General features: G+C 45.1%; 2 protein-coding genes across 2 annotated transcripts in view; one reads left to right on the forward strand and one right to left on the reverse strand.

The window, feature by feature from the left end:
- The window catches only part of TPGS2 (tubulin polyglutamylase complex subunit 2), a 41,429-nt gene extending 34,728 nt beyond the window's left edge, over positions 1–6,701 (forward strand). Inside the window, exon 6 of the mRNA XM_021711120.1 lies at positions 6,612–6,701. Within this exon, the coding sequence (XP_021566795.1) occupies positions 6,612–6,701 (90 nt within the window). The remainder of the gene's footprint in view (positions 1–6,611) is intronic.
- A 2,055-nt stretch (positions 6,702–8,756) lies between these two features.
- FHOD3 (formin homology 2 domain containing 3) overlaps positions 8,757–25,318 on the reverse strand; it is a 456,996-nt gene continuing 440,434 nt past the window's right edge. The window contains 2 exon segments of the mRNA XM_021711121.1: positions 8,757–9,370; positions 21,138–21,299. Of these exon segments, the coding sequence (XP_021566796.1) occupies positions 9,288–9,370; positions 21,138–21,299 (245 nt within the window). The 3' untranslated portion in view covers positions 8,757–9,287.

Below are 25,318 nucleotides of genomic sequence, written 5' to 3' on the forward strand. Positions count from 1 at the left end.
TTTTTTTTTTTGAGTCAAGGTCTTGCTCTATCACCCATGCTGAAGGTGTAAACCACTGTGCCTGGCCTACTTTATATATTCTTTGTACAATTGCCTCACAGGAAAAATCAAGGACACCATCTGTCTTGGCTTCAGAGAGGGTTGTGTGGGTTCTGAGCTTTGCCTCCTGTGATAGAGACACCAAGGCAACTCAGCTTATCTAGGCCTCTGCACAGTCTCCAGCATGGAAGCCTGTGAGAAACAAAGGATCAGGATCAGGCTCTATGTCTTCGTGGTTTTCTGCCTTTGAAAGCAGCTCATCTCATCTGCCCTCCCAGGGAGCAGGCGGGCCTGGCTGTGGAATCGCCCTCCTAGCCTCAAAAATAACCACTCAAGAAGCAACATTTCTCAAAGTACCTGATATTCCCCTGGAGACTAGCAAAGTTACTTTTCTCCCACAATTTCTACAGCATAAAGACTGGCAACACTTTGGAGACCAACCAGGGCAGGGACACAAACAACCCTGAGAATAGTTCAAGTCCAATGTAAGGGAGAAATTTCATCCCTCAAGCAAAAGCTTCAAGTGAGGGACAAAGGATGAAAAACAAGATTAAACCTCTAGAATGGCTTACCTTTAAGAAGGCTGCAGCTCATAGCTTTGCGCTGTTCAGCTTTATTCTGAAGATGAGGTCACCCCATGGGATGGAGATGGCGGTACTGATTGTGCTTGAGGGTCTGCATTTAATTGCCTGGTGGCTCCAGAGACACATATGCTCCCAAACGTGGCTCTAGACCATGACCACAGGCTCTGAGACATGCTGTTGGGACTCTAGAATGCGTATTTACTGAAGAACTTAATCAGAAAAGCTTAATTTTCCTTAGAAACCTTGATTCCAAAACAGGACTGTGATCTTAATTATATCCTCATAAATCATGTTCTTAGGCCAATTTAAAAAACAGCAATTCACCTTCAATGCAATACCCATTAAAAACAATTGAAGCACAAGACAAATTCAGAAGTCTTCCTTATAACATTTTTCCATAAACAAGCCCATAATGTTTATTGCCCCAAAAGTTCGTGAACTTCTATATTGATTTAGTGAACATATATTGATTTAGGACATTTTAAATTTCTACAGTCTTTATAATTTCAGAGAAGTTTTTCTTTCAAAGAGAAAAAAGTTATTTTTTCATCCCACCTGCCAGGCTGCTAGACCAGAATGTATTTCCTTCCATTGGGACCGCATTTCTGAGGATGGGTTGCACGTCTGTGAATGGGCTGCTTTATACCCATGACCTTCTAACTGTATGTCTCACTCATGAGCCAAGAAAGACTGAAGTTGATTGAGTCGCTCTGCTCTGTAGCCAGTCTACCACTGGCTGCTGTGTGTGGAATTCCAGTAAAATAGCCTTGTCTAAATCAGTGTATCACCAAGGATGATTTTCAGGGACTGGATAAAACAGTTTTAGAAACCTCCCCAGCAGTCAGCTCTTCCTGCATAGCTACTGCATTTGTATTTGATTCTTAAAGACTGGAATTAAAAAATTATAATTACTTCATTAAGTCCATGATAAATGTTTTTCAGAAAGGTGACTCCTAGTTTCCTAGCCCACTGCCCTGCCCAAAAGTATCTGGCTGTCCCCCAGTGGGACCTTCCCCACTTGGACAAGTGACGAAGGTTTAAAAGCATTTTTAGGCAGATGATATTAGGGGGCAGGATATCTCTCTCTCTCTCTCTCTCTGTCTCTCTCTCTCTCTCTCTCTCTCTCTCTCTCTCTCTCTCTCTCTCTCTCTCTGAAGAAAGAGAAATAAGATTTCTAGTTAATTTTCTCCAAAAAGGACAAAAGCCAAGTCCCATGTTGAGTTGGGCTGACTGAGCAGTCCACATGCCACAGTGACCTATGATAGTCCGGGAAAACTGCTGCTGACAGGGGGAACATGAGGCACTCTACTTACCTGTGGCTGACTGAATGCAATATCTGGAATGTACTATGTGTATCTTCTGTGTAGTATTTTAACATTTTGAACCGAGACCCATTCCCTCCTATTTCAACCTAAAACCGATAACTTACATATAATATCAAAATGAATAGAAGAAAATGTGTTCAATGGAAACCAATTGTCAGACTTCCTCTAATGGGGACTGAGGAGCTAAGTCTATGAGTCTCTGCATACACAGGGGCCGGCCACAAGCAAAGACCCTACAGCATCAAGCCCCCAAGGTGTGTCCAGCACCTCTGATTTCATAGCACATGAACAGCAGTGTCACGACCATTCCTCAGTTATGGTTAAAATGTGCTCTTTTTCACTATCAGGTATTGCTTCTGAGAATTAAAACAACCTTAAGCTTCCCAACCAACTGAACAGACCCTCTCTTGGCTAAGGTGACCCCAAAGACATCTTAAAAACTGAGTTCCCAGCTGGGCTCAGTGGCTCAGCCTGTAATCCCAGCATTTTGGGAGGCCAAGGCAAGTGGATTGCCTGAGCCTGCGGGTTTGAGACCAGCCCAAGCAACTTAGCAGACCTTGTCTCTACAATAAATTAAAAAAAAAAAATTAGCTGGGCATGGTAGCACACACCTGTAGTTCCAGCTTCTTGGAAGGCTAAGGTAGAAGGATTGCTGGAGCCCAGCAGGTCGATGCTGGGGTGGCTGTGAGTGCGTCACTGCACTCCAGCCTGGGTGACAGAGTGAGACTCCAACTCAAAAAAAAAAAAATGAGTTTCTGGCCATGATGGGGTGGGAGGTCAGACACACTTCATTTTGGGGTTTCGATGCAAATGTTAAAATAGACATTATAAGACTGTTAGAACAGACTCTGCGGAAATAAGACTCCAAATCATAAACAGGGCCTGAGGCCATGCCAGGCAAGGGTTAAGTCACGCACCCCACACTTCGGAATAAGCTATGTTCTAACTGTGCTACAAAGTCTTTTCTTTTTCTCTAGCAGCTAAGTAAGCACTGGCCTGGAGATGAGTGGCTCAGCCTGTAATCCTGCGCCTTTGGGAGGCTGAGGTGAGTGGATTGCCTGAGTCCACGGGTTCAAGACCCGCCTGGGCAGGCGAGACCTCATCTCTACAATAAAATCAAAAAATTAGCCAGGCGTGGTAGCGTGCGCCTGTAATTCCAGCTACTTGGAAGGCTGAGGCAGAAGGATCGCCAGAGCCCAGCAGGTCGAGGCTGCGGTGGCCGGGAGCAGCCACTGCACTCCAGTCTGGGTGACAGAGTGAGACTCCAACTAAAAAAAAAAAAAGAGAAGTATAAAACAATTGCAGCTCATCCACCACCAGACACTGGCCAACTGACCTCTTGTTCCACAAGCCATAACTATAGACAGCAGACTGATTTCTCTTTCTCCCAATAAGACAGGATAGACTTGAGTGCCTTTGTGTCTCTGCTTCACCTTTTGACATATAGGGCTTAACTGTAATATATTTAAATGTTAAGCCCAAAGTGAACATAAACTGCATGTAACATGCATGTTTATTCAGTACTCATGAATATTCATAGGACCACCTTCATGACTATTCATAGTTCTTCCTGTTGAATACATACACTTGCCAACCAGGTAAGCATAAACCTCTGTTCCTCTCTTCCCCTCCTCAAAGTGCCTGCCTTCAGGTTTCAGCAAGAAACTATACTTCCCAGCCGGTCAACATGACCACCTTGCAGGCTGTAACCCTTTGTAAGAAATAAAACCTCCTCTACAAAGTTATAGATCTTGTGATCTTTTTGTTGACACTTCTAATTATCTAGCCTACTTAATTTTCCTGTACATGTAACGTTGTACTTTAAAATCACAAAACATTCTGGAATCAGTGTCGCTGATCCAGTAATTAGGAGCAATTTCTACTATCAACAGCTCAGCTGTGTTTGAACTACAGCCCCCCCCCAAAAATCATGAACTTCACTTCTTCAGGTTGATGCTCTTAAACAAAAATGATTTCTGAAGACAATAAATAGTGTTCGTTTAGAGAATATAACAGGTATGGTCCTCCTTTGGTTGCCAGCCATCCGAATGACCCCTTACCATATCCATTCACCAGCCAGAGTGGGAATCATTCCAACATCACATCACAAAATAGGTTTGCACTTCTGAACGTTTCCTACTTGGGCTGAATGTAGATGAATGGATGGTTGGACGTGGAAGTGGGTTTCCAGTCATTTATAATTGATGTGAAAATGTGCATGATTACCAACCCTGAACAAAAGTTGTTCACACAGTACTGCCACCTAGTACATAATACTTCCCAGTTTGGCCCAGTGGGACTGACTGGCTCCACACGCACCAGACCCAGCCCTGGTCAGTTTGTGCGGCATGCTTTGTGCTCTAAAGCACCACTGACTATTGATACCTAACTGAGCTGTCCTACATGTTCTAAAAGAACAACAAAAAATAATGAGAAACTAGTGAGACAAGCCAGGTTATGTCACTTCCTATCGTCTGTCCTTGGGGAAAGTTATTCAATATCGCTCATCCTCAGTTTCTTCATATGAAAAATGAAAATGCAGAGTGGCTATAAGGATCCTATTAAATAATGCATATCAAGTGCTCAGGCAGAGATGCCTTCAATAAATATTTTAATGACTTTTAAGAGCTCACTGAAAGTCCATTTTCCATGAATTGCCTAGCAAACACAACTGATTTTTCTGCCAAGTAGACTGCCTTTTTTTGACAATATCAGTGGCGCATTTTAACATATACCTTCACCGCAATTGCAAAGACATTTCATCCTTTATCCTAGGCAGCATGGTGTTTTTATTCCTACTTCTCTCTCTCATAAAATGATTTCTGATTTTTAAAAATCTGGAAATAGCTGCAGAGTGGTTGATACACTAAAATTTTCATTTTAGTTAATGACTGCCTCCCGGGCCCCAAGTAAGGTCCTTAAGGAGAAGGATCATGACTCTTCTTTTTCCCAGCTGAATCCTCAGTACCTGTCATGGGATTGCCTCCGTTAACGTACCCTCAGGGCAGAGGTTGTGATAGCTGTATAGTTCCTTAGGGCTGCTGTAACAAATTATCACAAGCTTGATAAACAACAGAAATTTATTTCCTCATAGTTCTGGAAGCTAGAAGTTCAACACTGGTTTTATCGAGTCAAAATCAAGTTGTCAGTGGGGCCAGGTTCTCTCTGAAAGGCTCTAGGGGAGACTCTGTTCCTTGCATCTTCCAGATTCTGATGGCTGCCAGCATTTCTTGGTTTATGGCAACATCACTCCAATCTCTGTTTCTGTCTTCATATCGCCTTCTCTTTTGTGTGGATCAAATCTCCCTCTGCCTCTCTCTTATAAGGACACTCATGACTGGATTTAGGGCATGTCCAGATAGAGCAAGTCCCCTACATATGAACCTTCAAGTTGAGATCTTTCAAAGATGTGAATGTACATCTTCATGTCTTCATGTAAGTTAGTTCATATGTCTGGCATACATTGCCATGTACTGTACTGTAAGATTTAAAATGTTTTAATTTTTGTTTTTTATGTATGATTTGTGTGAAAAATATTATAGACCTGTTACAATATAGAACTGTATAGCTGATTGTGTCAGTTGGGTACCTAGGCTAACTTTGTTGGACTTAGGAACAAATTGGATTTACGAACGTGCACAGAATGGAACTTGTTCATATGTAGGGACTTACTGTAATCCAGGATAATCTTCCTGTGTTGAAATCCTTAATTTAATCATACTTCCAAAGACCTTTCCTTACAAGGTAACATTCATGAGTTCCAGGGATTAGGAACTGATCTCTTTGGGTGGCCATTATTCAACGTGCTACAATGGTATTTGGTGTTACACCATCTAAGTATCATGAGCTCAGAAATAGTGGACTTGGGAGCCACGGACAAGATGGAGGTCATTCACAGAGCAGGAGATGAAAAGCAGGTCTCCTACGCCTAGTCCCTGCTCCTCCTCCCTGCACTGTGTTGCACAGTGGACTTGGAAGAAACAAAACTGAGTATTCAGCCCTCCAAGGCCCTGCGCACCCTCCCCTTTCATCCCCAAATCCATGAGAAAGTTATTTTTAAAACAGAAAGAGAAACAAACCTTAAGATTCCTTTCTTTACTGGCAGTTTTGTGATTTCAATCCCTAATAAGGCACAGGAGCTAAGACATGAGAGCAAGAATATCTTATAATCCCAGCACTTTGGGAGTCCGAGGAGGACTATTCACTTCTCAAAAGTTTTAGAGAAATCTAATATCTTGAATTAAACATCGAGGCTGCCAGAATAAGGAAACATCCTTCAGTTTCACTAAAAACCACTATACCACTAAGTTTAAAGATGCAGACTGATTTTTTCTTATAGGCCCTTGTAGGCATTTTTTGTTGTTGTTGAATCCAGGTCTCACCCAGTTGCCTAGGCTGGAGTGCAGTGGCATGATCACTGCTCACTGCACTCCCCAAAGTGGGAGGACTTTTGACCTCCTGGATTTAGGCGATCCTTCCATCTCAGTCCTCCAAGTATCTGGGATTACAGGTATGTGCCACCACACCCAGCTAATTTTTTTATATTTTGTAGAGACAAGGTCTCACTGTTGCCCAGGCTCATCTTGAACTCCTGGGCTCAAGCAGTCCTCCCACCTCGGCCTCCCAAAGGGCTGGGATCACAGGTATGAGCCACTGTGCCCAGGAACATCTAGGTCTTTATGATGACTCTGTTCCCCCAGTGGAATTGGACAACCCAAAGGGAAGAGAAATGATCCGAAGTAGAAGGTTCTGAGCTGCCCTGCAAGCGGGGTTCAAGGGTACTCACTGGCACAATGCCACTGCCCCTTGACATTGGTCCTCGGAGCCTCTGAGTGTCCCTCCCGCAGCACAACTGTCCTGCTACTGGCATTTCTCTGGGTGAAGAAAAGACAGTGAGATGGCAAGAGCTGGGCTCTTAATGCCACTTCCCATGGTCCTTCCTACCATAGAATGAAACAGTATTCAGTGAGGGACATAGGTGCCTCCTCCTTCTGGCTTTTGGGGCAGGCGAGGACAAGGCACAAATCTCTGGGGGCACAGCATGAGGAGGACTTTGCTCAAACATGTCTGAGCTGATCAGTTAATTCATAGAAACTAAAAACCAGTTGTCTTAGGAAATTATATTCAGTTTTTCCAAGTTCTCAAAAACACCATCTTCAGTCTCCAATGCCCACTCCACCCCAGGGGGAAAACAAAAGAAGAAAAACTTTACCCAGTGGTTTCCAAATTTGTCTTCACATTAGAATCAGCAGGAAGGAGATGAGAAGATCTCTGAAACATTCCAAAGTCCAGGCCACACTCCAGACCAATTAAATCACAATCTCTAGTGGAGGGACAGAGATATCAGTAGTTCCTGAAGCACCCAAGTGCCAATGAGCAGACTAGGCTGGGAGTCACCAAGCTATCGTATTCTCCAACTCCAGCAGGCCTATCCAAGATGCCATTCCCAGTAAGACAGACCCTTCTCACCAGCTCTAAGCAAGAAATCAGGTGACCTTTCTTGCTGCTTCTCAGAAATGTCTGATCCCTAAAATGAAATGAACACTAGATATATTCAGTCCCTTCTGAATGTGACCTTTTTTTCTAAGGCAACAACTCAGCAGAATGCCAAGGACTCCCAGGAGGGCATCAACATATTTGTCCATGACATATGACAAACATGCAGCTTCTTTTTGTTTGTACATCACTGTCTCATGCGATTCAGATATCCCACATCCGCATTCAGTGCCCAGGCAACAGGCAAGTGCTCTCACAAACAAGCCGTGATTGGAGTATCACACATGCTATTTAGAACTATATGGAAAATGAATATTAATACCCCACATATCCCTTTCAATAAGGTGACTAAAATTGGGAGTGGGTGGAACATAAAAAAAAAAAAGTAACTTGTCTGTAATATAGAGACCCAACTCTTGCAGTATCAGGTTCCCCTGGGGTGTTCACATTCATCATGTATTATTTGACAAATGTCTGCTTACAAGAGCTTTCTGTCTCTCAGTCAGTGCTGCCAGTTGTATAAGTGTACAGAAATGTCCTAGACCCTCCTGTTCACTCACCACTTACTCACTGACTCACCCAAGCAACTTCCAGTCCTGCAAACTCTATTCATGGCAGCGATACCATTTTTATCTCTGATACTGTATTTTACTTTTCTCTATGAAGATATGTTTAGATACACAAACATCACTGGATTACAATTGCCTTCAGTATTCAGCACAGTCCTGTGCTGTATGGATTTGTAGCCAGTGAGCAATAGGCTATACCATATAGCCTGGGCTTATAGTAGTCTCTACCGTCTATTTTTGTGTAAGGACACTATGATGTTTGCACAGTGACAAAATCCCCATTGTTAAGTGATGCATGACTATACTAAATGTGAGATTCTGAGGTTCTCTGTAGACAGTTTTATATTTCCATTTTGTTCTGGTGATTTAATAAATTTTTTGAGAAAATGAATTTTTACATAAGAAGCAAGAAGGTGAGTTGCAGAATATCTTGGATTTTTCAAATGCTTCAGCATCACAATGGAGCACAACAAACTACATGGTGATGAGTGTTAGGTTAATACCACCAGGTGATAAGTATTAGACGAATAGCAAACATGTCCTGTAACAGGGATTCCTGCCAATTAAACCAGGATCTGGAAAGAGCACATTGCTGGTGCCACTCACTCTATTAACACAACACAACTCAAAGGGCCTGAAGGCTGACCCGAGCAGGGTGCTTCAGATGAGACCAAGCTTTGTGAATTCTCAAGGAGGTGCGCCTAGGCCACCGTGAAAGGGTCCCGCGCCCAGGAAAACAAGTGTTTTTCATGGCATTAAACTCTGTTTATTTAGTATTGGAAACATGGTGTACATTTATGCATTTGTATAAACATTTAGTACAACTAAAATCCACAACTGGTAAACAATCTGTGCTTGCTTTTGTGTACAAGTTTGGAGTTTACATCTGGATATTTTGGTGTTGTGGAGACCCAGTCTGTGAATCTAATCAAATTGCCTTCTAGTAACATAATAACTGTGACAGAAATGATTTGCTCCTTAAAAGGGCTGCTCCTTGCTCAGAGAAGGCATCACACTTTGGATTAATTAAACCGGGTGTCAAGGAATCAAAAGAAATGCAGCCGACACGATGGAGAAAGTACGTGTAGGAGATTCCTGGAGATCAAAGTCAACGTGCAGCAGGCGACAAGCGCCATGGGGCGACACTTGGAATTGAGCCTGCCCCTTCCAAGCCTTGTGATGTTAATGTCAGTCTCCCCTGTCCCTGCTGGAGAGGTTCTGTCCTGCAAGAGTTTGCCCTCCACTGGGCACTCTTCTTAGGATACCCATGAAGGTCACAGCTGCAACTCCGAGGTGCCCACCAAGCCCAGGGCTCTGGCTTCTTCTGGAGTCAGGCCACTCTTCAGAGTCCTGCGCACTGCAGTGGCACCCACAGACCACAGCCCAGGGGAAGAGAAGACAAGAAAGAATTAGCAGCAAGACAGGACAGTCAGTTCCCTAGTCCCCTTCTCGCCAAGGACTCCCAGGGAAGCCACAGGACTTCCGTTCTGCACCATTCTGCTCTTGCTAAAGTGTCCTGCACTCTGCCAGGGCGGGAGAAGTCTTGGGGCTACAACAGGCTGAATTGAAGATGCCACGGGACCTATTGGAGGGCCGAGAGGAGTTGGGGGAACATATAAGGAGGGGAGAAAGGAGGAGAGGCTCACCCATTTCAGAGAAATGGGTGCAAACTGCAGAAGTTCAGAAGGCACATTGAGACCTCAGCATCTTTACTTTCCCAGCAAAATGCGAGTCCCAGTGATACAAATTAGTCAAGATAACTAGTACAGAGCGAGAGGTTGAGCAAGATCCCTGCAAAGCTGAGGGTGGAGCAATGATATACTCCACTGAGTATAGGGACATATTCAGGAAACTGGCCCCATAGAGCAAGTTAGCAGAACCAAGGATGAGGGGCAGTAGTCAGGACGAGCCTCTCCATGAGCATCGTGGGTCTTAGCCTCAGCTCATCAAAGGGCCTCCAGAGACAATGACTAAAATAACCATCCTTGCAGAATGGAGGCCAAGGAGCAAACTACCAATTTCTGGGTGGATTTCACGGTTATTTTCTATGGAACACACAAGGCTCAAGAAGGAGCAGTGATCCCTTTCATTGGAGAGTTTAACTGGCAATTGGCGGGACACTCATATTTAACTGATTTAGAGTTGGCTTGTGTTTACCTTGGCATAATGACTTTTCCCATTGTTTAGGACTGATCAGTTTCAACATGAAAATAAAGGCTGGATAAGGGTGAATGGAGAGGCAGCTGCCTTGCCCAAGACAAGTACTTTCATTTGAAAGGCTGGCTCATTACATTTTCCTTAATTTCTCTCTTCTATTTTTCAGAAGAGGTATGGTATGAATCTGCCATTACCCTACATCTCAAATCAGAGTCCTTGAGATGATCAAAGTTTGGAGAAAGTAAACCTCACCTCAGTGTCTTCCCATTTCCCTTGCCAGACTTAACACCCCCCATGTTCTTCCCAGAGTCCCAGAGCCCCATTTCATGGGTCTTCAGGCAACCCCCAGAATCCATGCTGTTCCATTTTCCTCTGAACAAGAGCTCACTTGGCCTAGGGACAAATGATCTGAAAGCCCCATGCCCATAGTAAAATGAACAGGAACTAGTGTCTATTAATAAATGGCTTGCTAGGCTGGGCAAGGTGACTCATGTCTATAATCCCAGCACTGAGGAGGGAGGATTGCTTGAGCCCCAGAGTTCAAGGTTACAGTGAGCTATAATTGTATCACTGCACTCCAACCTAGGCAACAGAGAGAGACCCTGTCAATCAATCAATCAATCAATCAATCAATGTCTTCTTCTCTCTCCAGGAATTAGCATTTTGAATAGGCGCCAATACCTAATCTGTCAATTGGTCAATCAACAAATAACATAGAGAACCCATTGTGTAGTCAGCTTGTAATTCAAGGAATGGAAAGACTCAGACATCAAGTGTGGATTTTTAGAGAGACACGAGATGTGTGGTGAGGGTACCTGCAAATCATGCCACCCCACACTACTGTACTTCCAAGCCTAGCTTTGGCCCCAGAGCCATGTACCATGTGCCAGCTCACCTACCCCCACCCCTGGTCCCTTGACCTCCAGAATGAGGGTCTAATGGCGACCAGACAAATGTTTGGCTCCAGAGTCTTGCTGGAGGCAGATTAGATTTTGTTGTTGTTGTTGATTTGGAATCTCTCACTCTGTCACCCAGGCTGGAGTGCAGTGGCACTCTCACAGCCACCACAGCCTTGACCTGCTGGGTTCAGGTGATCCCTCTGCCTCAGCCTTCCAAGTAGCTGGAATCATAGGCACACGCCACCATGCCTGGCTAATTTTTTGATTTATTGTAGAGATGAAGTCTCACCAAGTTGCCCAGGCTGGTCTCGAATCCGTGGGCTCAGGCAATCCTCACACCTCAACCTCCCAAAGTGCTGGGATTATAGGCATGAGCCACCACACCTGGTCACGGCAGATTACATTTAACTGAGTAATGGAATTTGTTCTATGGGGCAGCAGTAAAAACACTAGCAATAACCTTTATGTTCTTTAAACACTCCTTAAAGTGTTTGAGAAAGGAAGATAATTTTAATGGCAGAAAACAAGATAAAATCTCTCTCTTGACAAGAAAGACCTCTTACTGAGACATCTTAACCAAGGTATAAAATCTCACCAGAAGAGGTCCATGCTGCACCAGCTGGCATCTGAAGTTTCATAAGCCACAGAAGGTTGCGTGGACATCAGTCTAGGGGCCATGATCTTTGTGCATTTATGTATATATTCACGTCTAAATGACCACAGAAGACCCCACAGACAGGTGAACATTTTATGCATGAAGGTATTTAAAAATGTTTAATACTTTTTTTTGAGTCGGGTCTCACTCTGTTGCCCAGGCTGTAGTGCAGTGGCACAATCATGGTTCACAGCCTCAACTCCCGGGCTCAGGTGATCCTTCCACCCCAGCCTCCTGAGTAGCTGGGACTACAGGCACACATCACCACACACAGCTAATTTTTTGATTTTGGGTTTTGTTTTTTTTTTTAGAGATGAGTCTTGCTATGTTGCTTAGTCTGGTCTCGAACTCCCAGACTCAAGCAATTCTCCCACCTTGGTCTCTAACACTTCTGTTTACAAATCTGCTTTAGTCCTGTAACTGTAACAAAACACTGCCACCAATCCAAGGGGCATGGACAGGGACTCAGACCTCAAAGTTCATATAAATACTTGAACAAGGATCAGGGCACCTTGTAGCACATGAAATAATCTCTTAATAGCTGTGGGCACAGGCCAGCCTATCTATGATAGGCTCAGAGAACAGAACAAAGCTAAATGGTGCCTATGTTGGCCTTTGCCCTCTCCTCGTGGGCCTACTCACAGTTTATGCTCCTGTCTATTTGGGGCCCTGCCTCACCCCTTTGTCTCCCTCTCCTGGGCTCATGTGTTTTTGGTTTCCCCTTTGCTTGCCCAACGTGTTCCTGAGAAGTGAGCATTCATGAGAAAGTTCTCCTCGTTTATGGAATCTTCCTTCTGTGGACCTTCATGACCATGCAGCTGCATTCTCTTAGAAATATCTTAGTGTCATGAAAAGACCCTGAGACTCTGAACCCTTCCTTTGTTAAAGAGTCATAGTCATACTCCCTTTACCACTTGAAAAAATATGTGAAATGAAAGTAATCAGTTGAAGTCAGTTTTGAACCCAGTTCAAGTCACACACAATAAGGGCCCCCTTATCGTTCATTAGTCATTCAACAAACAGTTGAATGTGAGTCAGTTCATTAGTCATTCAACAAACATCACTTGAGCATCACCTCTGAGCCAAGTAGCACAATTAGAGCCCCCTGGGTCAGGGAGGCAGGGACCTGACAGGCACACAGTGTGAAGAGAGACACTCAGGGAGCAGACCAGGCTGGACACAGAGCTGGCTGTCATTTATAAAGCTTCCAGAAACCACAAAAGAGCTGGGGACATAAGAGAACAAGGGGACCAGCAAATGGGTTGGAATGATATGGCACTGTGCACTGTAAACCTCTACAGGAGAAACCACTCTCTCCCAAAGAGAAGGGTTTCTCAAGTGTTGGGCTGGCTGAGGGCCTGATAAGATCTGGGCCCCTCTCTATGCCCCAGGTCTGCGTCCTCCCCAAATGCTCTGGATGAATGAAAGTTGCTCCCTGGTCGTTCACACGTGACACATAACAGAACAGTCTGGAAATGTTCATCCCTGTTTCCTTGTGGTTCTACTGCAAACAGCATGGGTCACTCTGACGACACCCACAGCTGTCCTGTGCCCCAGACACTGGTGACAGCTAATTTGATGGCAGGGGGAATCTGACACAGGGTGCCTCTGCTGTCAATATGCAGCACAAAACTCGGGGGGGGAAAGCAGAAGTTCTTTTTCCTTTTTTTTCCCTCCCCTCAGAAATGATCTTTTTTTAATCCTACAAAGTGACTCTTGATGGAGATGAGTCACATCTGACAATGGCACTGGATGCTACCATTTACCGAGTATCGTTCTCCACCCAGAAAGTGGGCAGTCACGGCACAGAGAGACTAAGTTACTGGCCCAAGGGCACACAGTGAGTGGTAGAGAGGAATTTCAGCCAGGACATTGGATCGCAGCCCATGCTGGAAACGGCTCTGCCCTGCTGACCCTTGGCAGGACATTTTCTGACAATCTTTCACATTGATGGAAAATTGACCGAGCTTTACTTCCATGTGATAGAAATCCATTTATGCTCTTTCCCTTTTGGGTCACTGACAAGTATTTTTAATTTTTCTGCACATAATGTTGAACATAACTTGAAAACAAGTTTTTTGTTCTTTTGAAAAACTCCCTAAGATTCTAGAAATTTTCTGCCAGGGATACTGGATGACAGTTGACTAACATCAGAACTTCAAGATGCCTTAAGTATACATGTCTCACTCAGGAGCTCACTGGTCTTGCCGCTACCCAACACTGACCACTCATGCTTTCTATCCTGTCTGCTGAGTGGAGTCAGAATGGCATGTCAAAGCCAGGTGGGGTGGCTCATGCCTGCAAACCCAGCACTTTGGGAGGTTGAGGCAAGAGGATCACTTGAGCCTAGGAATTCAAGACCAGCCTGGTCTACATAGTAAGACCTCAGCTCTATTAAAAAAAAATCTAAAAATTACCCAGGCCTGGTGGTGCACCTGTAGTTTCAGCTACTTGGGAGTCTGAGGTGGAAGAATTGTCTGAGCCCAGAAGCTCAAGACTGCAATGAGCCATGACTGTGCTACTGTGCATCAGCCTGGGGAATAGAGTGAGACCCTGACTCAACATAAACAAATAAAAACAAAACAAAACAAAAAGAATGACAAGTCCAGTTCCACCCCTTTGGACTTTTTTGCCCTCCCCCCTACCCCTCACCACCACATAAAATCCTGTCCATCAAAAGCAAAGGGTTCCCAAATTGAGGGGCATTCGGTCATTCTACAAAATAACTGACCAGTACTTTTCAAAAGTATCAAGGTCATGAAATGTCCTCCACAGACGGGAGGAGCCCAAGGAGACATGATAATTAAATGCAACATGGGACCCTAGGCAGGACTGTGGAGCAAGCAATCGTAGTGGAGAAGCCGGTGAAATCTGAATAAAGCCTACAGTTTAGTGAATAGTACTGTACTAATTAACTTCTTCATTTTGACAAATTGTCCTATGGTTTTGCAAGGTGTTAATACTGGGGATTCTGAATGTAGGATACAAGGCAATTATCTGTACTATTTTTGCAACTTTTATGTAAGTCCAAAATTCTTTTTAAAATTTTTTTTAGACAAAGTCTCACTCTGTCACCCAGGCTGAAGTGCAGTGGCAGGATCAAAGCTCATTGCAGCCCCAGACTCCCGAGTTCAAGCAATCCTCTTGCCTCAGCCTTCCAAGTAGCTGGGAACACAGGTACATCACCATGCCCAGCTAATTTTTATTTAAAGTTGTCTAGAGATGGGGTCTCACTACTTTGCCCAGGATGGTCTTGAACTCCTGGCCTCAAGTGATCCTCCTGCCTCAGCCTCAGAGTGCTGAGGTTAAAGATGTGAGCCATTGTACCCTGCCTAAAAATTTTTCAAAATATTAAGTTAAAACAATGAAGCCTGGCACAACAACAAAAAAGCAGAGGTTCCTGAACTTAGTTAACTTAAACTCAACTTCTTGGACTCACTTCAGATATGCTGAACTGAGAGAGGCCGGTTTACTGCATTTGGAACTTCTCTGGGGATCAGATGACCAGCCTGGTTTGGGGTCCCTGACTTAAATCTCTGCTCTGACTGAGACTCAGGGAAAGGCAGGGCCCACAGAATGGTGACAGTCTTTGTGGTGAAAGGTTTGAAGTCTCTTAGTTCCATCTAGCCCACAATGAAGTTTGCTCGCTCTGTGATGGCTTTCAGAAACACTCATGACATCAGGCACTCTCTATAGTCACTGGTCAGCCTAAGGCTTCCCTGGCTTTGCAGCACCTCCCTCCCTGTCCTCCTGAAACTGTGGCCTCAAGAGCGCCCAGTCTTGGAGAATCTCTTGGTTCCCAGGTAGGAACTAGACAGAAAGCAATCAGTGAAAATAAAAAAGGTGGCTGCCTCCTATGAGTCACACTCTGGGTGAGTGAAGGGAGGGTGTGGAGTTTTGTCTGGAAAGGAACAGAAATTCTCTCCATTGGAGAAGTTCTCTCTCTCTCTCTCTCTCTCTCTCTCTCTCTCTCTCTCTCTCTCGGAGAACCTACCTAAACTCAAGGAATTTTACAGGTAAAAAGGAAGGCTCAGGAATCCATAGACTTTGGAATCCACGTCCTTTCAATCTGTAGAGTTTTCAGCAATATTTCAAGTTCTGCGCAAGACAAAGCTGCTTCCTCCTTTTTCAGAAAGATTAAGTCCAGCACATCAGTTCTCTGCCTGGGAAGTCTCAGCAAAACCAGCCAAGTGCTGTGCTGACAATGCAGGCTTACTGTGCATAGGCACAAGCCTCCTGGGGATCAAAGAGGCAAGGCTGGGTGTGATGGCTCATGCCGGTAATCACAGCAATTTGGGAGGCTGACGTGGGAGGATTAACTGAGCCCAGGAGTTCAAGACCAGCCTGGGCAACATAGTGAGACCCCATCTCTACAAAAAAAAAAAATTAGCCAGGTATGGTGGCACACACCTGTAGTCCCAGCTACTCCAGAGGCTGAGGTAAAAGGACCACCTGAGCCCAGGAGGCTGAGGCTGCAGTGAGCTATGATCATGCCACAGCATTCTAGCTTAGGCAACAGAGCAAGACCCTGATTTAAATAAGAAAAAAAAAAGGTGAATACTGGACTGGTCTATTTACTGTAGCAGGCCAGGGTGAGCTGGATGGTGAGGAAGACAGGTGGATAAGAGTGGCAAATTGACAATTTGGTAGGAGGAAGCACCTGCAGGCGACTTCTAATTCCCACCAGCAGCAGGTCCCTAGGGAGCTGCAAGACGGAAGCTGGAAGGGAAGGAGGGCATGGGTACCTATCACAGGGTCCTCACTTAGTTCCACAGCTGCCACAGGAGGCACCACTGCCCTCACTGTATTGAAGAAGACTGACACTCAGTGAAGCTGAGTTGTCTCCAGGGGACCCAGGCTCTAACTGAGCTGCATGTATGTGTGCATTCCTGAGTATGGACATGGATTGCACTTGAACATGGCCTCAAAGACAATGAAACAATGGAATATCCCATAGGTCAGGTGCCTGGCACTTCCCCAAGCCCCATTACAGGAACCCTCGGCCACACCTCAGAATGGCCCTCAGAGGCAAGGAGGACAGATTCTTGGATTTCTCCTCTTACCGATCCTCCCTCCTTTTGAACTTCTATTCTGGGCCAATGGGTGCCTGATACTCAGACATGGTGGAGGACTCCACCAGCCTCCACTTTGATGTGCCAGGTCCCCCTGTTTGGGACGGTGATTTGTGGGAAAGGAAACAACCAGAGAGTCATCCAATGCAGCGGAATGCTTCCAAACTCTTTCTGCACTGTCTTTCCTCTAACCTCCAAGCTTCTAGCTGAGCTCCGACTCTCTGACTTTCTATCAGATCAGTGTTCAGCCTGCTCTGGAGGAGGGAGGCCCTCTAAAGTGCAGTGACTCTCCACCTGGGCTTGGGGATGAGGTCTTCAGTTGTCTCTTAGACCTTTTCTATTTGTCCTTCTGTCCTGTGCCCTGTGCTCATGGGCAGGTGCCCTCAGCTATCTTTCCAGGAGGCCAGGCCATCTTTAACCAGCTCAAAGTGCCAACTGGAGAGCCTTGGCTTGAATCTGGGGGAGCACATGAGGTGCGCTGGATCAACCATCTCACAGGCTAGACATGACCTCAGCACTGGAAACCCTGTCCTTCATAGATCCTGATTGGCACCAGGGAAAAGCAGCAGACCTGAGTCATGGGAACCTATAAATCAATCAAGACACCCTTGGCACATTGCAGCTGAATGCATAGTCCAGATCTTAGCAGGACGCTTGGCGTGTATAGGCCCAGCTCTCTGCAGCCAACAGGGAAGCAGGTATTTAAAGACTCTGAGGATCCTTAAGTGGCTTGGATCATGGGTCATAAATTTCAAGGCCATGGGATAGATTCTGTTTTGTTGCCTGCAACAGCAGAGCGATTATTGTATTCAGCCAAATGAGCTACGGCCCAAATCTGTTGGTCATTCATGATCCACTAGCCTCAATGCCATCGTTAAACACTCAAATCAAACCCAGCACCATCTCAGGGTGGGGCAGCCCTTGAAACTTCACATTGATTCTGCAAATTGCTTTGTCATACTCCTTTAGCCTCCATGAAATGCTGGAGTTTATCATCTTTTTATATCAGAAATCAAAGTCAAACTTCCCCCTCCTTAAATTTCTGTTGACAGTGCCATGCCTCATAAATTAAACCCTTTACAGATAAACACATACACACTGTGCTGTGCTTGTTACAGTAACTGTGTCACAGGAAAAAATGTGTTTGGCTGAATAAAAAGAATATACGACTGTTTTGCATAAAATTGAAATGAAAATGATACCACAGGAAATTATTTTATGTCAACCACAAAAACAGGCAAAATATCTCTCTGGCCAGTTTGAAGAGGAAAATTAATTCTGGCTGTGTTCTTGCTCGCAGTGACGTTATGTGTCTCTAAGAAGCTGGGTCTCTCTACAGCAGAGGATGGGCCAGCACATACCTGTAATCTGCAGGAGAAGCACATGCCCTGGACCCCTGGGGACGGGCCAAGTCAGTGGCCCATGCAGCTCCTGTCATGGTAGCTGGCCCAAGCCTTCCCACCTTCGGTCAGGCACTCCCTGGCATTGCAGCCCCCCCCCCCCACCCCCATGGTGATTCTTCCCCTCACGCAGGAAGACCACAGATTAACTGGTACAAGGTTTTAGTCATTTGGTTACCGGTTTATCCGAGTAACTAATAGTTACTGTTAGACAAAAGGCAACTACGAGGTACAGACTACTTAGGATCTCAGAAAACCTTTCAGATGTTTCATTAAAAAGCTATTTGAGGAGATGTATTATTATAAAAAATGAACAGACAAGTCATACACAAGAGATGCAAAGGACAGGGGCTTCAACCTCCTGAGAGTGGAGAGAGAAATGAATTAGAACCTCAGGGATGTCCTGTTTCACACACTTCAGACAGACAAGCATGGAAGTGTTGCCTTGGCCTGGAGCAGCTGAGATGCAGCACAGGATACCCAGGTGGATTGGCCTCGCCTCTTTGGAGTTTGTCACTGAGAGACCTGGCCATGCCATCCCCGCACTCATGCCCTGGTGCTGTCTACCTTATTGTGAATGTGAATCACCTGGGAAGATTCTGAGTCAGCTGCCCCAGGATGGGGGCTGTGAACCTGCATTTCTAGCAAGTCCCCAGGATACTGATAAAGTCTGAGGTCCAAGTTGGAGTAGCAGGTCCCTAGCCGAGTTCTTTCATGGGTGCCCCAGGAGACAGGTAGAGATTCCATGGCAACACCAAAGAAAAATGCATGTGAAAGCCTTGGCTGGGTACTGATACTGGAACCCGGACTCGTATCCTTTTTTTTGGTCAGAATCTCACTTCTGCCCAGGTTAGAGTGCAGTGGCACACTCATGGCCACTGCAGCCTCAACCTGCTGGGCTCAGGTGATCCTTCCACCTCAGCCTTCCAAGTAGCTGGAACTATAGGTATTCGCCACCACCCTGGCTAATTTTTGGATTTATTGTAGAGACGAGGTCTCACCAAGTTGCCCAGGCTGGTCTTGAATCCCTAGGCTCAGGCAATTCTCTTGCCTCCACCTTCCAAAGTGCTGAGATTACAGGCATGAGCCACCGTGCCCAACCCAGACACATATTCTTGAAAATGCAAAAAGTCACTCTCCCTGAATGATAGCTCTCTAGTTAAAAAATGGAGGGAATGGAGTGGGGGTTGGGGGTACAGTGGAGGGAGAGCCCATCTCCTAATGCCACCAATTCCCTGAGGGGCAGGGGCAGGGACCCAGACCTCAAGGCCCCACCCCTGAGGTTCTGAAGTCTTGGTCTGGGTGCAGCCCACATAACTGGAATTTCAAACCTCTGCTGATCATTCTAATGTGCATCCAGGGTTGAGAACCACAGCTCAAGAGCCTTGTTACTCAAAGCATGTGCCAAGGGCCCACAGCATTCACTGTTTATGGGAGCTTGTCAGAAACAGACCCTCAGTCCACCCATCTTATTGGGCGAGGACCACATTCTCCCCTCCCTGTCCCCAACTCAAGTGTTATTTTGCTTTCTGGAGAAAAATTCCCATCAGAAGCTAAAGGAGATCACATAAAAGGATCAGGATCCGATAGGACTTAAGAATCTGGTACCCCAGAAACAAGTATGTAAATGGCCAAGCACAACCACTAGATCGTATATACAGAGCCCATGCCCCAGTCCCCTCCACTGTGTGAATCTCAGGGTAACAGGGGCAGGGAAGTGGGCAGGGAGTAAGGGGTCTCTGGGTTTGAGTTCTTACTGACCTGTCTGCCTACCTGGGCTCACTTTCCTTTCACTTTTGGGAGATAAGAGGGGGCAGTAACCAGGTTTCCTTTCCTTGTCATCATCCCTTATTCTTAGAGGTATAGCCAGTGGACACAAGCTGTATTTAGAGTGACCCAGTACGGGCTGAAACTGGGGAACTGAGATTTCTTCTGAAGCACCCAGGGTCACAGCTAATGAAGGCAGATGTCAAAGGATCCACAGGGTTTGGTCTGGTGGCACAGGCTTGTAATCCTAGCACTTTGGGAGGTTGAGGTAAGAGGATCTCTTGAGACCAAGAGTTTGAGAACAGCCTGGGCAACACAGTGAGACCTCATTTCCACAATAACAACAAAAATTAGCTGGGCATGGTGTAATATGCCTATAGTTCCAGCTACTTGGGAGGCTGAGGCAGGAGGATCGCTTGAGCCCAGGAGTTGGAGTCTGCAATGAATTATGATGCTGCCACTGCACTCCAGCCTTGGTGGCAGAACATAAATAAATACTTTTTTTGTCTCAAAATAAATAAATACTTTTTTAAAAAGGATCCCCAGGATTCCATTTCCCTACAGAGTGTGGTTCCTAATAGAGAGTCAGGCAGAAACAATTCCACACCGAGAGCTCAGGAGGTTGGAGCAGGCGGCAGGCCCTGACCAGAGGGGAAACTCAGTCACTTTCATTTAGTTGAATCCTCTATTGGGCGGGAGAAGGAAAACCTGGTCAGTTGAAGCTAACCTTAAGCTGTGACATCACCTTCAGCACACTGTGGGCAGGGGTGAACCCAGCAGGAGTCAGTCTCCAGCCCAGCAAGTATCCCTGATGCCAGTAAAAGGCAGAAGGTCAGCTCCAAGAAAGTATCCAGGGCAGTGCTGGGCCGTGGGGCCCACTTGCACCCACTCCTGCATAGCAGGGACATGTAAGCACTGATCTGACCTTCCCAGGGAAATAGAGTGAATGAAGAGAGACCTGGCCACAAACAGCACAAAACACAGGACAGAAGTGGCCACCAATCCCTTCCTCCATGGTAGCTAACGTCAATGGCCTGAAAACCTCCTGTTGACAAATACAGGTTGGGTACTCCAGGGAAACTGACAATTCAGCAGGACTGGCCTCTGAGTCTCCTGGGTCATAAAGGGAGATCCCTGGAGGGGTGAGTCTCTCATCCCCACTTAATGCACTCACGAGACTTCCGGTTGGCCCGGGAGCGCTTCCTCTCCCTGGGTACCACCCGCTGACTGGGCACTTGGGTGGCCGACTTGACGATGCGGTCCATGATCTCATCAGCTGCATCATCTGTGACATTGGGTGAGTCATCAGTTCCCATAGTCCAGGAACCAGTGGATCCTGAAAAATTAAACAACCAGAGAGTGCAATGTACTCAGAGAGAAGGAAAATACAAAAGGACCAGGTGCAATGGTTCACGCTATAGTCCTAGCTACCCAGGAGGCTGAGGCAGGAGGACTGCTTGAATCCAGGAGTTGGAGGCTACACTGAGCTATGATTGCACCACTGCACTCCAGCCTGGGTGACAGAGACTTTGAAAAAAAGTTAAAAAAAAAAATCTTTTTCGTTTAGTTTTTTTATTTTAAAGATATGGGGTACAATTCAGGGTTAGGTATACAAATGTTCATTATGCAAGTGCCCTTGTTGATGAAGTGTGCCCCCCCGCTTCCCCAGAGAGAGTCTCACTACTGCCAATCCTGCTTCCCCACCCCCCTCCTGGCAGTTTCCTACTACTGCCAATCCTTTTCTTATAGTATTACCATAATTGTACAGGGTCCGCTTATGAGTGAGAACATGTGATACTCATTTCTTTATTTCTGTGAAATATCACTCAGTATTATAGACTCTAAGTCCATCCAGGTTGCTGTGAAGTTCATGATTTTGTTCTTCTTTATGGCTGTGTAATATTCCATCGTGTATATGTACCACTTTTTTTTTATCTAGTCCTCTTTTAATGGGCAGCATGGTTGGTTCCGTGTTCTTGCTACTGTGTACAATGCTGCGATAAACATATGTGTGCAGGGAAAAAATATTTGCCAACTGTATGTCTGACAAAGGCCTAACATCTAGGATCTACAAGGAACTCAAATGTGCCAAAAAGAAAAAAAACAAACAGTCCCATTACAAAGTGGGCAAAAGATATGAATAGTTCTCGAAAGAAGACATACAAGCAACCAACAGATACATGAAAAATGCTCCGCCTCACTGGTCATCAAAGAAATGCAAATTAAAACTACACTGAGATACCACCTAACTCCAGTCAGGATGGCCATCCTCAATAACTCAAAAAACAACAGATGCTGGAGAGTATGTGGCGAAAAGGGAATACTTTTACACTGTTGATGGGAGTGTAAACTAGTACAGCCTCTGTGGAAAACAGTGTGGCGATTCCTAAAAGATCTAAAAATTGACCTTTCATACAACCTTGCAATCCCCCTACTGGGAATATACCCAGAAGAATTCCCAAATCACTCTATACAAAACACTAATAATTTTTTAAAATATGCAGCACTATCCCTCCAAGCAGCTGAATTCTGCGATGGATCACAGCGAAGACCAGAGTTAGAGCCTCAAAACTAGTCACAGATCCAGAGTGCTAACCTGTCCCCACTGCAGGGAACACCGAAAGAACTTGTGACTGCTTCCCTCCAGTCTCTGATAAAAAACCCATACTCAGGACACTTCCTGCCCTCCACAATCACAGCTGTGTTCTATTTAACTCAGGCATGCTGTCTTCACCTGCCAGACCCTGTGGTCATCTGAGAACAAATGACCTGCCCCCACTCCGCTGCACACATCTCTGATATCCACCAGTGCACATCCGGTAATGTCGAGATCCACCAAGGGTTTTTCTGAGTCAGCTCTCTCAGTGGTTGCATGTGCCTGGTAGGTCTCAGCTAACCCTAACTTCTCATTAAATAGAAACCAATGGATTTTGCAATATACATTGATCTTTGTATTACCTTAACCTTTAAAAATCATGACAAGATTGCACTCCTCAACAGCTACAGGAGGTGTTTGACATAAATTGTTCTTTTTATGTTCGTCTATTCCCTCACCAGAAAAACGTGTTTATAAATAAGTACATGTCAGGACAGACAAAGTCTGCCATAAAGGCACCTGTCTACAGACAAGCAAGAAGAAATCACCACTAAAACATGGGTTCCAAGTATAGTCATCCCTTGATACATGCGAGGACACACCCAAATCCAGGCATGTTCATGTCTCAGTCAGCCTGTGGGACCCATGTATACAAAAAGATGATGACCCTCTGGATGGATACTCTAGTTTTGCATCCCATGGATACTGTATTTGTTCATCTGTATTTGGTTTAAAAAAAAAAAATCCACGTATAAGTGGACCCATGTAGTCTAAACCCATGTTGTTCAAGGGTCCACCATAATGTTAAACAGTTAGAAATTAATGCTAATTTAATACATCCAGAACTATGCCCCTGGGATAGATCAAATTCCTTATGAAATCTCTCCAATAAGACTGTGAATATGTTGTGATAAGAGCAAAGCTGGCTGGGCTTGGTGGCTCAGCCTGTAATTCCAGCATTTTCGGAGGCCGAGGCGAAAGGATTGCCTGAGCCTGTAGGTTCAAGACCAGCCCGGGCAACTTGGTGAGACCTCATCTCTACAATAAATAAAAAAAATTAGCCAGGCATGGTAACATGTGCCTGTAGTTCCAGCTACTTGGAAGGCTGAAGCAGAAGGATCACTAAAGCTCAGCAGGTCGACCTGCGGTGGCCGTGAGTGTGCCACTGCGCTCCAGCTGGGGCAACGAGTAAGACTCCAACTCAAAAAAAATAAAAATAAAAGAGCGAAGCTATACAATGTTCTCAAAATTGTGAATTTCTACCATCTACACTTCATTTTGTGATAAGTGTTCAACTCCTGCAGGAGCATGTAGGTGAGAGTGCTCAGAATCATCGTCTGGGGAACACAGCCTGACTAAGGCTCACCTTAGGCTAAAAACTTGGCATCGATTCAGAGGAAAAAATTGTTACTAAACATATTTAAATGTTTTGAGTTCTCCCATACTATTTTTCTTTTTAAGTTTTGGTGCTTGCAGTAATCTGGTTGCTAATGAATGAACAATGAAAAAATGGGTATCTGAGGAAATGGTTGCGAACAGTGAATCCCAGTTCAGTGGACTGTGATTTTCATGGACACGTGTGTTTGTGGCTGGAATGTTACTGCAAATATGTAATATGCTATTATGTAGTCATAATCTCTGCTGGTGAAACTCAAGCTGAATTAAATGCATAAAAAATTTACACTGTGCAAGAGTGTCAGAACGCCAGGTGCTGCATCACCTGACAAGGACAATGACATTGTCAAATGATAAGGTTTGTTGTTGTTGTTAATATAATTGCTTTTTAAATTTCTTTTTTTTTTTTTTCTTAAAGGGAACAGACCTGACCTATAGCACTGTACATACAAAAAGAGTCCACTGTCCTTTTTCTGCTTACACCCAGGGGAACCTGATCTACTTGCTCCTATTAGAAGAGCAGTTTTTCAGCATTATAAACCCTTTAAAAAATAGGCTGTTCTGAGAAATAACTTGCCGCAATTGCTCCTTCATCATCTCAGGATGGTTTGGGTGCTTTTATTGGAGGCACAAGACCTCCTAATGCTACAGCATTCAGGCTGAGACTCTGCCCACCCTCAGAACAATGGCCTTCCTCACAGTACAGCAATCAGAAATGCAGCTGAGTCTTACCCGGCAACTTCCTGTATTCCCTCTTTTCACCTACTGATTAATAATTCTTTTTCCTTTCTTTCAGGCTGAGTACAGTGATATATACAATCATGGCTCACCACAGCCTCAACCTCCTGGGCTCAGGTGATCCTCCCACCTTTAGCCTCCCAAGTAGCTGGGACTATAGGCAAGTGCCACCACGCCTAGGTAATTTTTTTATTCTTCTGTAGAAACTAGGGGTATTGTTATATTGCTCAGGCTGGTGTTGAACTCCTGGGCTCAAGCAATCCTTCAGCCTTGGCTTCCTAAAGTTCTGGTATTACAGGAGTGAGCCACCATGCCCTGCCCTGATTAATAACCTATGTCTTGTCTTGAAATGCCAAACTATCCTTCCAAAAACACACAAAACGCAAATCAATTGCATTTGCTCATAATACATTTTCAGAGCACTGGTCCAGAAATGAAGACATCATCTAACCTTCTCTTGAGAATGACCTACATTTTTCTGTCTTATACATTCCTAGGAAACTGATTAAAAGGAACGACTTGCCATAGGTCCAAGATTGTTAAACTCTGTGATGACTTCATTCCCTCACCACCTCATTCCTGGTCCTACTTTTTATATCCTCTCCTCTTGGTCACTGTCCTCATTG

The sequence above is a fragment of the Carlito syrichta genome, unplaced genomic scaffold (genome assembly GCF_000164805.1).
Source record: "Carlito syrichta isolate Samal-C Ts95f unplaced genomic scaffold, Tarsius_syrichta-2.0.1 Scaffold301868, whole genome shotgun sequence".
NCBI lineage: Eukaryota > Metazoa > Chordata > Mammalia > Primates > Tarsiidae > Carlito > Carlito syrichta.